General features: G+C 49.2%; 1 protein-coding gene across 2 annotated transcripts; it reads right to left on the bottom strand.

Annotated features, from left to right (window-relative positions):
- Positions 1-1,468: 1,468 nt before the first annotated feature.
- On the bottom strand, positions 1,469-10,069 carry SNRNP35 (small nuclear ribonucleoprotein U11/U12 subunit 35). Of its 2 annotated transcripts, XM_077955724.1 has the most exons (3): positions 10,018-10,069; positions 4,734-4,777; positions 1,469-2,320 (listed from the first exon to the last, which is right to left on the bottom strand). In XM_077955724.1, exon 3 carries the CDS (start codon positions 2,315-2,317, stop codon positions 1,577-1,579), a length of 741 nt encoding a protein of 246 aa, XP_077811850.1. In that variant the 5' UTR covers positions 2,318-2,320; positions 4,734-4,777; positions 10,018-10,069; the 3' UTR covers positions 1,469-1,576. The 2 variants fall into 2 exon arrangements, with proteins under 2 accessions (XP_077811850.1, XP_014965110.2); XM_015109624.3 differs by lacking the exon at positions 4,734-4,777.
- Between the last annotated feature and the right edge of the window lie 4,108 nt (positions 10,070-14,177).

The raw sequence follows: 14,177 nt of genomic DNA, 5'->3' as shown, positions 1-14,177 counted from the left end.
AGCCCAGCAACTTTGGTTTTTAATTTTAAATGTCAGCCAGAAAAAGAAGAAAGGCAGTCGGCATTTTAAGTGAGAGTGGAGGTACATTTGTTCAAGAATACTGACCTGGCTGTGCAGACTGCCTTCTGGTATTAGGGCTCTGGACATTCTCCTTGGATTCACTTTTCTATCCCATTTTTATTTCAATTCAGCAAACCCTTGGGCTATGGATATAAAGATAAAAAGGATCCAATTTATTCTGACCAGTTTAGTGTTCCTCCTCTCAGGAGTCTCAGAGGAGTGTGATTACGTCATAACCTCTTTTTGCCACGTACTCAAGATGATCATTTCAAATAGATGGGAGAAAATCAAATTCTCTACTGCCAAATTAAATGTGAATACTAGCGCCTTACAAATGCCCTTCTGGCCGGGTGCAGTGGCTTATGCCTGTAGTCCTAGCACTTTGAGAGGCTGAGGCAGGTAGATCATTTGAGGTCAAGAGTTGGAGACCAGGCCAGGCGCGGTGGCTCACACCTGTAATCCCAGCACTTTGGGAGGCCGAAGCAGGTGGATCACCTGAGGTCAGGAGTTCGAGAACAGTCTGACTAACATGGTGAAACGTCATCTCTACTAAAAATACAAAAATTAGCTAGGCATGGTGGCATGCGCCTGTAATCCCAGCTACTTGGGAGGCTGAGGCAGAAGAATCACTTGAACTGGGAGGCAGAAGTTGCAGTGAGCCAAGATCACGCCATTGCACTCCAGCCTGGGGAACTAGAGTGAAACTGTCTCAAAAAAAAAAAAAAAAAGAGTTGGAGATCAGCCTGACCAACATGGTGAAACCCTGTCTCTACTAAAAATACAAAAATCAGCCGGGCATGGCAGCACATGCCTGTAATCCCAACTACTGGGGAGGCTGAGGCAGGAGGATCACTTGAACCCAGGAAGTGGAGGTTGCAGTGAGCCAAGATCACGCCACTGCACTCCAGCTCTGGCAACAGAGTGCGACTCTGTCTCAAAAAAAAAAAAGAAAAGAAAAAAAAAAGAAGGCTGGGCGCGGTGGCTCACGCCTGTAATCCCAGCACTTTGGGAGGCCGAGGCGGGCGGATCACAAGGTCAGGAGATCGAGACCACAATGAAACCCCGTCTCTACTAAAAATACAAAAAATTAGCCGGGTGCGGTGGCGGGCGCCTGTAGTCCCAGCTACTCAGGAGGCTGAGGCAGGAGAATGGCATGAACCCGGGAGGCGGAGCTTGGAGTGAGCCGAGATCACCCCACTGCACTCCAACCTGGGGGACAGAGCGAGACTCCGTCTCAAAAAAAAAAAAAGAAAAAAAAAGAAAAGAAATTGTACAGATGCCAGTAACGACAAAATTGCTTCTTGATCCTATTAAATAACATGTCCTTAGAACTATGTGAGGAAGATGACAAATTCATATCAGCTTGAACCAAAGTTCCAGACTGGAAAGAAAACTATTCCAAACCCCATGATCATCAAGAAGTTTTATTCAACCATTAGACTCGAGCTGCATTGAAAGACAATCCCCCTCCACTCATTTCCAGTGTATCTTCACTTTGGGGTCTGCTGTTGGGCCTCTACTTGCCTCTTTCCTTCTTCTCCCTCCCTTTGACCCTGTCATCTCTGAAGTCCCTCTCTCTCTCCCAGTCATTGTCGGGCCACAACCTTGTGGGCTCTCTTTCTTGCCATCTCTTCTCCCGGCCCCTGTCATGGTCTCGATCCCTTGTCCTTGAGTCCCAGTGTCTTTCTCGGGATCGAGATCGCTCCCGCCTTTCCCGTTTTGCCTCTCTATAGAGGTCGTTTTTAACAACTGGCAAGTTAATAGGTTTTCGAAAAGGCCGGTCCCGTCCCCCAAATCTCAGTTGTCCAGACTCCTTTTTTCCCCCCAGACCGCCTCCAAGTCGCCGAGGGATCCACCCTTTGAGAGTCCTTTCCAGCTCGTAGTCCACAAATATCTCATGCTGGTCAATAACCAGGCCATCGGCATCTCGGTAAGCTTTGATCACAGCACGCTCCTCCTTGTATTCGATGAAGGCGTAGCCCTTTGAAAAGCCTGTGACCAAGTCCCTGACCAGCCGAAGCCGCCGGATGTCACCATAGCGGGAAAAGACTTCCTTTAATTTGTCCTCCTTGGTCTGCAAGTTTAGTCTGGCCACAAACAGGGTGAGGAGGGGATCTCCTATGACACCTTTGTTGGGGACATATCGTGCCAGCATTGCCCTCCAGACCGCGCGGTCATGTGGGTCTTCATCAGTGCCATCGATGCTGCCCGCTTTGAGTGGATCATACTCCTTGGCGATGGGCATCCAATCATTCATGTTCTAAGAATAAGAGCAAGCATGGATGGAGCATCTACTCCAAGCCACTCATTCAACCCTTACAACCCCATGAAATGGATACTATCATTCAACCCTTCTTGAAGACAGGAAAGGAAGGGAACACCCACAGAGGCTAAGTCCTCCCCGCTAGTAAGTGGGGGAGACAGCATCAAAGCCAGGCAGTTGTGCTCCAGAGAAGCCCTTACCCACTCCTGCAAATGCCCTCTTGGGAAGCAGAGGGAGGCGTGCTTGGGTTTCATCCACATATGCATCATCTGGCTCAGCCACGGGAGGGCACTTACCAACTATGAATACATTACAATGTGGCCGCGTGGATCAAAACCAGACTTCCCTTTCAGAACCTTAAAAATGATCATAGGAAAACTAGCCCAGGAACTGCTGGTGGAAAATGGCATTTTAAAAACTCTACTACCAAGAATTTCAAACAAATGCCAACATAGAGAATCATATAATAACCCTCCACAAACTCAGCTGGCTCAACTAGAACCACCATGCATGTGGCCAGAATAAGCTGCCCCCAGATAATTCTGAAACAAATTCTAGATATCGCATCATTCATGTGGAAATTTTTTACTACGCATCATTAAAAGATACAGACCTTTTAAAAACTACAAGAGAAAATGGGGATTTGGATGCACCATTTTGCAGTAAACAGACAACAAAACTAAGGCTACAGTGACCAGCAGCGAGTTACTTGGTTCAAAAGGAACACAGGATTTCTTCTCAGCTCCCTGGCTGATAATCCGTTTCGCCTGGGAGCATGAGAATTTACTGCAATGGTAATTTTTTGCCCAGGAAGCGCACTGCAGTTGTCATGCCTTCTGATACATAATTAATTCATGTGAATCTTTGCTGGAATAATAAAATGCTTACTAACATTTCAGACCCAGCTAATGCTTATGTGACCAACCTGCAAAGCTGTAGAGCCAATGCTGAAATATGTTACTTAAAAACCTTGGCTGGCCGGGCACAGTGGCTCAGGCCTATAATCCCAGCACTTGGGGAGGCTGAGGCGGGTGGATCACCTGAGGTCAGGAGTTCAAGACCAGCCTGACCAACATGGAGAAACCCCATCTCAACTAAAACTACAAAATTAGCTGGGCATGGTTGCAGGCGCCTGTAATCCCAGCTACTCGGGAGGCTGAGGCAAAAGAATTGCTTGAACCGGGTTGGTGGAGGTTGTGGTGAGCCAAGATTGCACCATTGCACTCCAGCCTGGGCAACAAGAGCAAAATTCCATCTCAAAAAATAAAAATAGGCCGGGCGCGGTGGCTCAAGCCTGTAATCCCAGCACTTTGGGAGGCCGAGACGGGCGGATCACGAGGTCAGAAGATCGAGACCATCCTAGCTAACACGGTGAAACCCCGTCTCTACTAAAAAATACAAAAAAACTAGCCGTGCGAGGTGGCGGGCGCCTGTAGTCCCAGCTACTCAGGAGGCTGAGGCAGGAGAATGGCGTAAACCCGGGAGGCAGAGCTTGCAGTGAGCTGAGATCGCGCCACTGCACTCCAGCCTGGGCAACAGAGCGAGACTCCGTCTCAAAAAAAAAAAAAAAAAAGAAGAGAAAAAAAAATGGCGGGCACAGTAGCTCACACCTGTAATCCCAGCAATTTGGGAGGCCAAGGAGGGCAGATCACGAGGTCAGGAGTTTGAGACCATTCTGGTCAAGGAGTTTGAGACCAGTCTGGACAACATGGTGAAACCCTGTCTCTACTAAAAATACAAAAATTAGCCAGGCACGGTGACATGCGCCTGCAGTCCCAGCTACTTAGGAGGTTGAGGCAGGAGAATGGCGTAAACCCAGGAGGTGGAGGTTGCAGTGAGCCAAGGTCACATAATCGCACTTGAGACTGGACGACAGAGTGAGAGTCTGTCTCAAAAAAAAAAAAAAGAAGAAGAAGAAAGGAAAAAAAAAAAAACTTGGCCTGGCGCAGTGGCTCGCAACTGTAATCCCAATACTTTAGGAGGCCAAGGTGGGAGGATCACTTGAGCTCAGGAGTTGGACACCAGACTGGGCAACATATCAAGACCTCATCTCTACTAAAATTCAAAAATATCAGCCAGGCATGGTGATGCACGCCTGTAGTCCCAGCTACTAGTGGGGCTGAGACAGGAGGATGGCTTGAGCCTTGGAACTTGAGGCGTCAGTGAGCCTTGATCATGCCACTGTACTCCAGTGTGGGTAACAGAGTGAGACCCTGTCTCAAAAAAAACCAAAAACAAAAAACCAGGTTTCTGTGAAATATGTGCAGTAGTTCTCATCCCTAACAGCATTTTTCTGTAATATTTATTAAAATATCTATAACATTTTTCCTCTTACTCAAATTTTCCTCAAGGATCTTTCTGCTTTATTTCTTCCTCAGTTGATGGGTTATATAGGGGAGTGATTACTTACAGGTGCACTGTGAGGTTTTTTTCCTCAGTAAAAAAGCCAAACACCTACAGAATAAAATCCAAAATCAATAGCACTGCACTCAAGACCTCTGAACCTAGACTAGGCAGGGTGGCTCACGCCTGTAATCCCAGCACTTTAGGAGGCCAAGATGGGAGGATCACTTGAGGTCAGGAGTTCAAGACTAGCCTGGCCAACATGGTGAAACCCCTATCTACTAAAAATACAAAAAATTAGCTGGCATGGTGGTGCACACCTGTAGTCCCAGCTACTTGAGAGGCTGAGGTAGGAGAATCACTTGAACCCAGGAGGCGAAGGTTGCAGTGAGCCGAGATCATGCCACTGCACTCCAGCCTGGGCAACAGAGTGAGACTCCCGTCTCAGAAGAAACAAAAAAAAAGATCTCTGACCCTCACTTAGCCTCTCACCATGTCCCATCATAAAACGTATTCTACTTTTTTCCTGATCCCTTCAACAGGAACAAAGCCTGTTTGTAAACTACCCAGGCTTGCTCCTCCTTCCTTGAATGTGCCCTAATTCCCCAGCCCCATGACCTTCCCAGTACATTTTTTCTTTTTTTTTGGCCTAAACCGTTAGTGCAAACATCTCAGGATGATTTCCTCTCCTGGGAATATCCTCTCCCTGCCTATCTCCCCCATACGCACTTGCAGGAATTCTCCTGGGCCTGTCAAGTCCAGCTTCAGCTCCCTCCATCATGAAGCAATTGTGTCTCTCCCACAGCTCACTGAACCTTTTAAAGTCCTGATCATGCTTTGCCCAACACACTGTAAACACTCTTCAGGCTGGTGGCTCCAGATCCTAGGATGCTTTCTGATAAATGCTGGGGAACTGAACCAACTCCAATAAAAAATCATAGAACTGGCCCAGCGCGGTGGCTCACGCCTGTAATCCCAGCACTTTGGGAGGCCAAGGTGGGTGGATCACCAGACATCAGGAGTTCGAGACCAGCCTGGTCAACATGGTGAAACCCTATCTCTACAAAAAATACAAAAATTAGCCGGGCGGTAGTGGCATGCACCTGTTATCCCAGCTACTCTGGAGGCTGAGGCATGAGGATTGCTTGAACCCAGGAGACGGAGGTTGTGGTGAACAGGGATGGCGCCACCGCGCTCCAGCCTGGCAACAAAGCAAGACTCTCTCTAAAAAAAAAAAAAAGGCCGGGCGCGGTGGCTCAAGCCTGTAATCCCAGCACTTTGGGAGGCCGAGACAGGCGGATCACGAGGTCAGGAGATCGAGATCATCCTGGTTAACACGGTGAAACCCCGTCTCTACTAAAAAATACAAAAAACTAGCCGGCCGAGGTGGCGGACACCTGTAGTCCCAGCTACTCGGGAGGCGGAGGCAGGAGAATGGCGGGAACCCGGGAGGCGGAGCTTGCAGTGAGCTGAGATCCGGCCACTGCACTCCAGCCTGGGTGACAGCGCGAGACTCCGTCTCAAAAAAAAAAAAATTCATAGAACTGACCCAGCGCGGTGGCTCTTGCCTATAATCCCAGCACCTTGGGAGGCCAAGGCGGGCGGGATCACGAGGTCAGGAGCTCAAGACCAGCCTCGGCAACATAGCAAAACCCCATCTCTACTAAAACTACAAAAATTAGCTGGGTGTGGTGGCGGGTGCCTGTAATCCCAGCTACTTGGGAGGCTGAGGCAGGAGAATCACCTGAAACCGGGAGTCAGAGGTTGCAGCAAGCTGAGATTATGCCACTACACTCCAGCCTGGGCAACACAGCAATACTCCGTCTCAAAAAAAAAAAAAAAAAAAAAAGAACTTTTTTCAGTCCAAATCAGGCAAACCTGATCGTTGAGAAATGAGAAGCAGGACATGACACTGTTTACCACCACATGGTAAAAGGAGGGCAATATGTCTGTCATCATCAAGAAGCAACTGTGCAGAGGCTGCCTCTCTGCTGTCAGTAAAAGAATGAAAAACAGATGGAGTGACAGAAGGAGCACAGGATGAGAGGGAGACAATTTCAGTCCTGGTCTCGGCTCTGGCTCTAACTCAATTTGTGTCTTCTCTCATGGCTGGAATTTCTCCATGTGAAAAAAAGAAGAGGCTGGGCGTGGTGGCTCATGCCTGTAATCCCATCACTTTGGGAGGCCAAAACAGGAGGATCCCTTGAGCCCAGGAGTTCAAGACTAACCTGGGCAACAGGGGAAACATGGTGAGACCCTGTCTCTATTTAAAAAACAAAACAAAAAAGGCCGGGTGCAGCAGCTCACACCTGTAATCCCAGCACTTTGGGAAGCAGAGGTGGTCAGACTGTCCGAGGTCGGGAGTTCGAGACCCGCCTGACCAATATGGAGTAACCCCGTCTCTACTAAAAATACAAAATTAGCCAGGCGTGGTGGTGCATGCCTGTAATCCCAGCTACTCGGGAGGCTGAGGCAGGAGAATCGCTTGAATTTTTTTTTGAGACAGGGTCTTGCTGTTGCCCAAACTGGAGTACAGTGGCACAGTCATGGCTCACTGCAGCCTCAACCTCCTGAGCTCAAGCAATCTTCCCACCCCAGCCTCGTGAGTACCTGGAATTACTCACTATGCGCCACCATACCCAGCTAACTTTTTTTTTTTTTTTAAGAGATGGGGTCTCACTATATTGCATAAGCTGGTCTTGAACTCCTGGGCTCAAGCTATCCTCCTGCCTCAGCCTCCCAAAGTGCTGGGATTACAGGTGTGAGCCGCCGAACCCAGCCTGTACTAACCTCTTACCTCCTCTCACTTCTCAACAATACCAGGACTTAGGTACTATATTATTATTGCCTTTTCAGATGTGAAAGGTCAGACACAAAAAGGCAGCCTTTGCCCGAAATCCTAAAGCTAAGAAGTAGCCCAGTGGAGGAGTTAGAACCATGGGCAGTGTGGACTCCAGAGCTAAAGCTCTTAATCAATTTCCTCTGATGCTTTTCATAAAATATAAGGTTTTGGAGATAAAGATGGGAAAAAGAAAACACACAAACCAGTATTCTGGGTGTCTGAGGCTGAGACCCACCCCTCCTCTCCTGAAGGAAAAGAACCCCTCCCCATTCAACCTTAAAAAGTCACAAGGGGGCCGGGCGCGGTGGCTCACGCCTGTAATCCCAGCACTTTGGGAGGCCGAGGCGGGTGAATCACCAGGTCAGGAGATCCAGACCATCCTGGCAAACACGGTGAAACCCCGTCTCTACTAAAAATACAAAAAAACTAGCCAGGCGTGGTGGCGGTTGCCTGTAGTCCCAGCTACTCGGGAGGCTGAGGCAGGAGAATGGCATAAACCCGGGAGGCGGAGTTTGCAGTGAGCCGAGATCCGACCACTGCACTCCAGCCTGGGTGACAGAGCCAGACTCCGTCTCAAAAAAAAAAAAAAGTCACAAGGGGCCTGGTGTGGTGGCTCATGCCAGTAATCCTAGCACTTTGGGAGGCCAAGATGGGCGGATCATTTGAAGTCAGGAGTCACAAAGATCTACCAAATAAAACTGATATTACTGTACACAAAGCTCCTATTCAAAGCTTTAAGACTTCTTCAAATTAAAATGGAAGAGAATTACAAAGGGATAAGCATGGATTTTGTTCTCTCTCTCATCTGCATGCTTCTATAGATATTAATAGCTGGTTTCACTGTTTCTCATTAATCTTTCTAGGTGCACTTCCTCCCGGGCAGCATTAGGTTGAGATTTCCTACAACAGTCTCTTTCGATTTTTACATTCTCTTTTTTACTTTATTTATTTATTTATTTAGAGACAAAGTCTCGCTCTGTCACCCAGGCTGGAGTGCAATGGCCAATCTCGGCTCACTGCAACTTCTGCCTCCTGGGTTCAAGTGATTCTCCTGCCTCAGCCTTCCCAGTAGCTGGCATTACAGGTGCCCGCCACCACGCCCAGCTAATTTTTGTATTTTTAGTAGAGATAGGATTTCACCATGTTGGCCACGCTGATCTCAAACTCCTGACCTCAGATGACCAGCCTGCCTCAGCCTCCCAAAGTGCTGGGATTACAGGTGTGAAGCACCAAGCCCGGCCTCATTCTCTCATTTTATTCATACACGGGAGGAGATCAGAAATGAATGGTGGGGGCCAGGCGCGGTGGCTCATGCCTGTAATCCCAGCACTTTGGAAGGCTGAGGCAGGTGGATCATTTGAGGTCAGTAAATTTTAAGCTTCAGGTTTCTTATTGTGAAATGTAGCTAAATGTCATTTCACTAGGTTTTTGTGAAGATTAGGTCATATGGTGTCCACAAAAATGCTTTACAATTATAAATTATTATACAAATTTAGAAAAATTTTGGCCAGGCACGCGGTGGCTCACGCCTGTAATACCAGCACTTTGAGAGGCCGAGGCTGGAGGATCGCTTGAGCCCAGAAATTCGAGACCAGTCTGGGCAACAAAGTGAGACTCCGTTTCAATCAGTCAATCAATCAATCAATTCTCCGGGCGTGGGGTCGCGCCTGTGGTCCCAGATACTTGGGAGGCTGAGGCGGGAGGACCGCTTGACCCGAGATGTTGACGCTGCAGTGAGCCAAGATCGCGCCACCACGCTCCAGCCTGGACGACTCCCTGTCTCTGGGGAAAAACAAAAAACAAATTAAGCCTCTTCCTGGGTCTTCGGGGTAAGACCCTGTCCCTCCTGGCCAGGTGCAGTGGTTCACGCCTATAATCCCAGCACTTAGGGAGGCCGAGGCGGGCGGATCACGAGGTCAGGAGATCGAGACCATCCTGCCCAACGTGGTAAAACCCCGTCTCCACTAAAATACAAAAAATTAGCCGGGCGTGGTGGTGCACGCCTGTAGTCCCAGCTACTCGGAAGGCTGAGGCAGTGGAATCGCTTGAACCCAGGAAGCGGAGGTTGCAGTGAGCACAGATAGCGGCACTGCACTCCAGCCTGGGCGGCAGAGCACGACTGTCTCAAAAAAACTTTGCCCCTCCTGTCCTGTGGAAAGCAAAACTGAAGGCGGGACCCACAGAGCCCTCCAGGACATGCGCAGTGGGCCTCGGAGGCAAACACGTGTTTCTGTGGAGAAGCCTATCCTTCCCATGCAGCCTCCAGCTTGGCCGCCGGCCCTGAGGCCGCTCCCCCGCCCCTCTCCTTCTGTGGGGGTCGCAGGGCGTAAGGGGCCATCCTTCCGACCCAGCTCTCGTGCCCACTCCCCGCAACGCAACCCAGAATGTCGTCCCCTTTGCCAGGTTCCAACATGGCGCCCCACACAAGCGCGAGCACAGCGTCTGGGCTGCACTCTCTCTTCCTTCTCTCCAGCTTGGGGCCCGCTCCCTCCTAGCCGCTTCCACTCACCTCAGCAAAGCTCGGGCTCCCTTCCTGCGGAGACAGACGAGTGGCTGCAGGTGACTGCAGATTCCCCGCGCCGGCCTCGGCCCGACCTTTACATTGGTAGCAGCAGATTCGCCGCCAACGCCCGTTTCCTGTTTGTTTTACCTTTAAAGTTTTATTCACGTGCGTCGAGGGTGTTATCTCCAAAGACAATAAGCTTTATTTTTTAAAAAAAATTTTTAAGAGAAAAATTGCTAATTCAACAACTAAGTTGAAAGAAAGACTATCGAATATGCAGTTACCTGGGACATTTTACTTTATTATTTATTTATTTTTATTTATTATTTTTTCTTGAGACGGAGACTCCCTCTGTCGCCCAGGCTAGAGTGCAGTGGTGCGAACTAGACTCCCTGCAACTTCCGCCTCCCGGGTTCAAGCGATTTTCCCGCCTCAGCCTCCCGAGTAGCTGGGATTACAGGCGCCCGCCACCACGCCCGGCTATTTTTTGTATTTTTAGTAGAGACGGGGTTTCGCCATGTTGGCCAAACTGGTCTCGAACTCCTGACCTCAAGTGATCCGCCTGCCTCAGCCTCCCAAAGTGCTGGAATTACAGGTGTGAGCCATCGCGCCCGGCCCCAATTTCTTAAAAAAAAAAAAAAAAGGCCGGGCGCCGTGGCTCAAGCCTGTAATCTCAGCACTTTGGGAGGCCGAGACGGGCGGATCACGAGGTCAGGAGATCGAGACCATCCTGGCTAACACAGTGAAACCCCGTCTCTACTAAAAAATACAAAAAACGAGCCGGGCGATGTGGCGGGCGCCTGTAGTCCCAGCTACTCGGGAGGCTGAGGCAGGAGAATGGTGTAAACCCGGGAGGCGGAGCTTGCAGTGAGCTGAGATCCGGCCACTGCACTCCAGCCTGGGCGACTGAGTGAGACTCCGTCTCAAAAAAACAAAAAAAGGCCAGGCGCGGTGGCTCACGCCTATAATTCCAGCACTTTGGGAGGCCAAGTCGGGCGGATCATGAGGTCAGGAGACCGAGACCATCCTGGCTAAAACGGTGAAACCCCGGCGTGGTGGCCGGCGCCTGTAGTCCCAGTTACTTGGGCGGCTGAGGCAGGAGAATGGCGTGAATCCGGGAGGCGGAGCTTGCAGTGAGCCCACATCATGCCACTGCACTGCAGCCTGGGTGGCAGAGCGAGACTCCATCTCAAAAAAAAAAAAAAAAAGCAACATCTATAGTTTAAAATTTCATGTTTGAAAATGTATGCTAGCCATTGTCGGGAGGCCATCTGCAGTTTCAGCTACTAAGGAGGCTGAGCCATGAGGCTTGAGGCCAGGAGTTCAAGTTCAGCCTGTCAGCCTGGGCAGCAGAGCAAGACCCCTATGTTTGTTTGTTTGTGTGTTTTTTTTTTTTTTTTTTTTTTGGTTTGTGTTTTGTTTTGTTTTGTTTTAGTTTCACTCTTGTTGCCCAGACTGGAGTGCAATGGTGCAATCTTGGCTGACTGCAACCTCCACCTCCCAAGTTCAAGCGATTCTCCTGACTCAGCCTCACGAGTTGCTGGGATGACACGCATGCGCCACCACGCCCGGCTAATTTTGTATTTTTAGTAGAGACGGGGTTTCTCCATGTTGGTCAGGCTGGTCTTGAACTCCCAACCTCAGGTGATCCACCTGCCTCGGCCTCCCAAAGTGCTGGGATTACCGGCGTGAGCCACCATGCCCTGCCGACCCCTATGTTTTTAAACACACACACACGCACACACGAGTTGTATGTACAGTACATGCAATGGAATACTATTTCTCCTTAAAAAGGAATGAAATTCTTGGCCGGGCGCGGTGGCTCAAGCCTGTAATCCCAGCACTTTGGGAGGCCGACATGGGCGGATCACGAGGTCAGGAGATCGAGACCATCCTGACTAACACGGTGAAACCCCGTCTCTACTAAAAAATACAAAAAACTAGCCGGGCGCGGTGGCGGGCGCCTGTAGTCCCAGCTACTGCGGAGGCTGAGGCAGGAGAATGGCGTGAACCCGGGAGGCGGAGCTTGCAGTGAGCTGAGATCCGTCCACTGCACTCCAGCCTGGGCGGCAGAGCGAGACTCCGTCTCAAAAAAAAAAAAAAAAAAGGAATGAAATTCTAATTGCTACAACATCATGGATGAACCTAGTTCATGGATGAACCATGCTAAGTGAAAGAAGCATAAGGACAAATACCATATGGTTCCATTTATATGAGGGACCTAGGGTAGTCAAATTCATGGTTGGAAAGTACAATAGTGGTTATCAGGGGCTGCTGTGGGTGTTAGGAGAATGGTGAGTTATTGTTTAACAGATACAGAGGTTCAATTTGAGATGAACAAGAAGTTCTGGAAATAGATAGTACAGATGGTTTCACAATAATGTGAATCTACTTAATGTTATTTAATAGTTAAAACAAACCGGCCGGGCGAGGTGGCTAAGGCCTATAATTGGGAGACCAAGTTGGGAGGATCACGAGGTCAGGAGATCAAGACCAGCCTGGCCAACATAGTGAAACCCCATCTCTACTAAAACTACAAAAATTAGCTGCGTGTGGTGGCAGGCGCCTGTAGTCCCAGCTACTTGGGAGGCTGAGGCAGGAGAATAGCTTGAACCTGGGAGTCAGAGGTTTCAGTGAGCCAAGATTGTGTCACTGCACTCCAGCCTAGGCAACACAGCAAAAACCTATCTCAAAAAAAAAAAAAAAAAAAAAAGTACCAGGCGCAGTGTCTTACACCCATAATCTCAGCACTTTGGGAGGCCAAGGAAGGCAGATTGTCTGAGGCCAGGAGTTCAAGACCAGCCATGCCAACATGGTGAAGCCCCATCTCTACTAAAAATACAAAAATTAGCCAGGGGTTGTGGTGCACACCCTTAATCCTAGCTAATCGGGAGGCTGAGGCACAAGAATCCCTTGAACCTGGGAGGCAGAGGTTGCAGTCAGCCAAGATCAGGCCACTGCACTCCAGCCTGGGCAACAGAGTGAGACTATGACTCAAAAAAAAAAAAAAAGTGAAAACGAAGCCAAGTGCCATGGCTCATGCCTGTAATCCTAACACTCTGGGAGGCTCAGGTGGGTGGATCACTTGAGCCCGGGAGTTCAAGGCTGCAATGAGCTAAGAGCATACCACTTTACTCCAGCCCGACAGAGGGAGACCCGGTATTGGAAAAAAAAAAAAAAAAAAAAAAAAAAAAAAAAGGCTGGGTATGGTGGTCCAAGCCTGTAATCCCAGCACTTTAGGAGGCCGAGGTGGTTGGATCACGAAGTCAGGAGTTCAAGACTAGCCTCACCAACTTGGTGAAACCCCGTCTCTACTAAAAATACAAAAATTAGCCAGGTGTGGTAGCACGTGCCTGTAATCCCAGCTACTCAGGAGGCTGAGGCAGGAGAATCACTTGAACCCAGGAGGCGTTGCAGTGAGCCAACATCGCGCCACTGCACTCCAGCCTGGGCGACAGAGCAAACTCCGTCTCAAAAAATAAATAAATAAATGAAAATGAAGTCAAAAAGGTAAATTTCATGTTACATACACATTAAAATGTCTGTGTACCCTGGTAGCAATGAGCACAACCTAGCTCCAAGATCTCGGTTTCTGGTATCATTCTCCAATGAAAGTAACCAGTGCTCCTTGGAGAAATAGCTGACTGTAGAACTGGGATAAAAAATACACAAGAAGGCCAGGTGCAGTGGCTCATGCCTATAATCCCAGCACTTCGGGAGGCTGAGGCGGGTGGATCACTGGAGCTCAGGAGTTCAAGACCAGCCTGGGCAACATGGTGAAACCCCGTCTCTACAAAAAGTACAAAATTAGCCAGGCCTGTTGGTGCACGCCTGTACTCCCAGCATCTCAGGAGGCTAAGGTGGGAGGATCGCTTGAGCCCAGGAGCTTGAGGCTGCAGTGAGCAAAGAGAGTGCCATTGCACTCCAGCTGGAGTGAGACCCTGTCTCAAAAAAATAAAAAATAAAAAATAAAAAATTCGTCCAATCATGGTAGCTCACACCTGTAATCCCAGCTACTCACAAGGCTGAGGCAGGAGAATCGCTTGAACCTGGGAGGCAGAGGTAGCAGTGAGCAGAGATTGCATCACTGCACTCCAGCCTGGGCAACAGAGTGAGACTCTGTCTCAAAAAATAATAATAATAAAATAAATATCAGACCAGGCACA

Source organism: Macaca mulatta, chromosome 11 (genome assembly GCF_049350105.2).
Source record: "Macaca mulatta isolate MMU2019108-1 chromosome 11, T2T-MMU8v2.0, whole genome shotgun sequence".
NCBI lineage: Eukaryota > Metazoa > Chordata > Mammalia > Primates > Cercopithecidae > Macaca > Macaca mulatta.
Note: the sequence above shows the minus strand (reverse complement) of the source record. Positions and strands in the feature narration are given on the sequence as shown.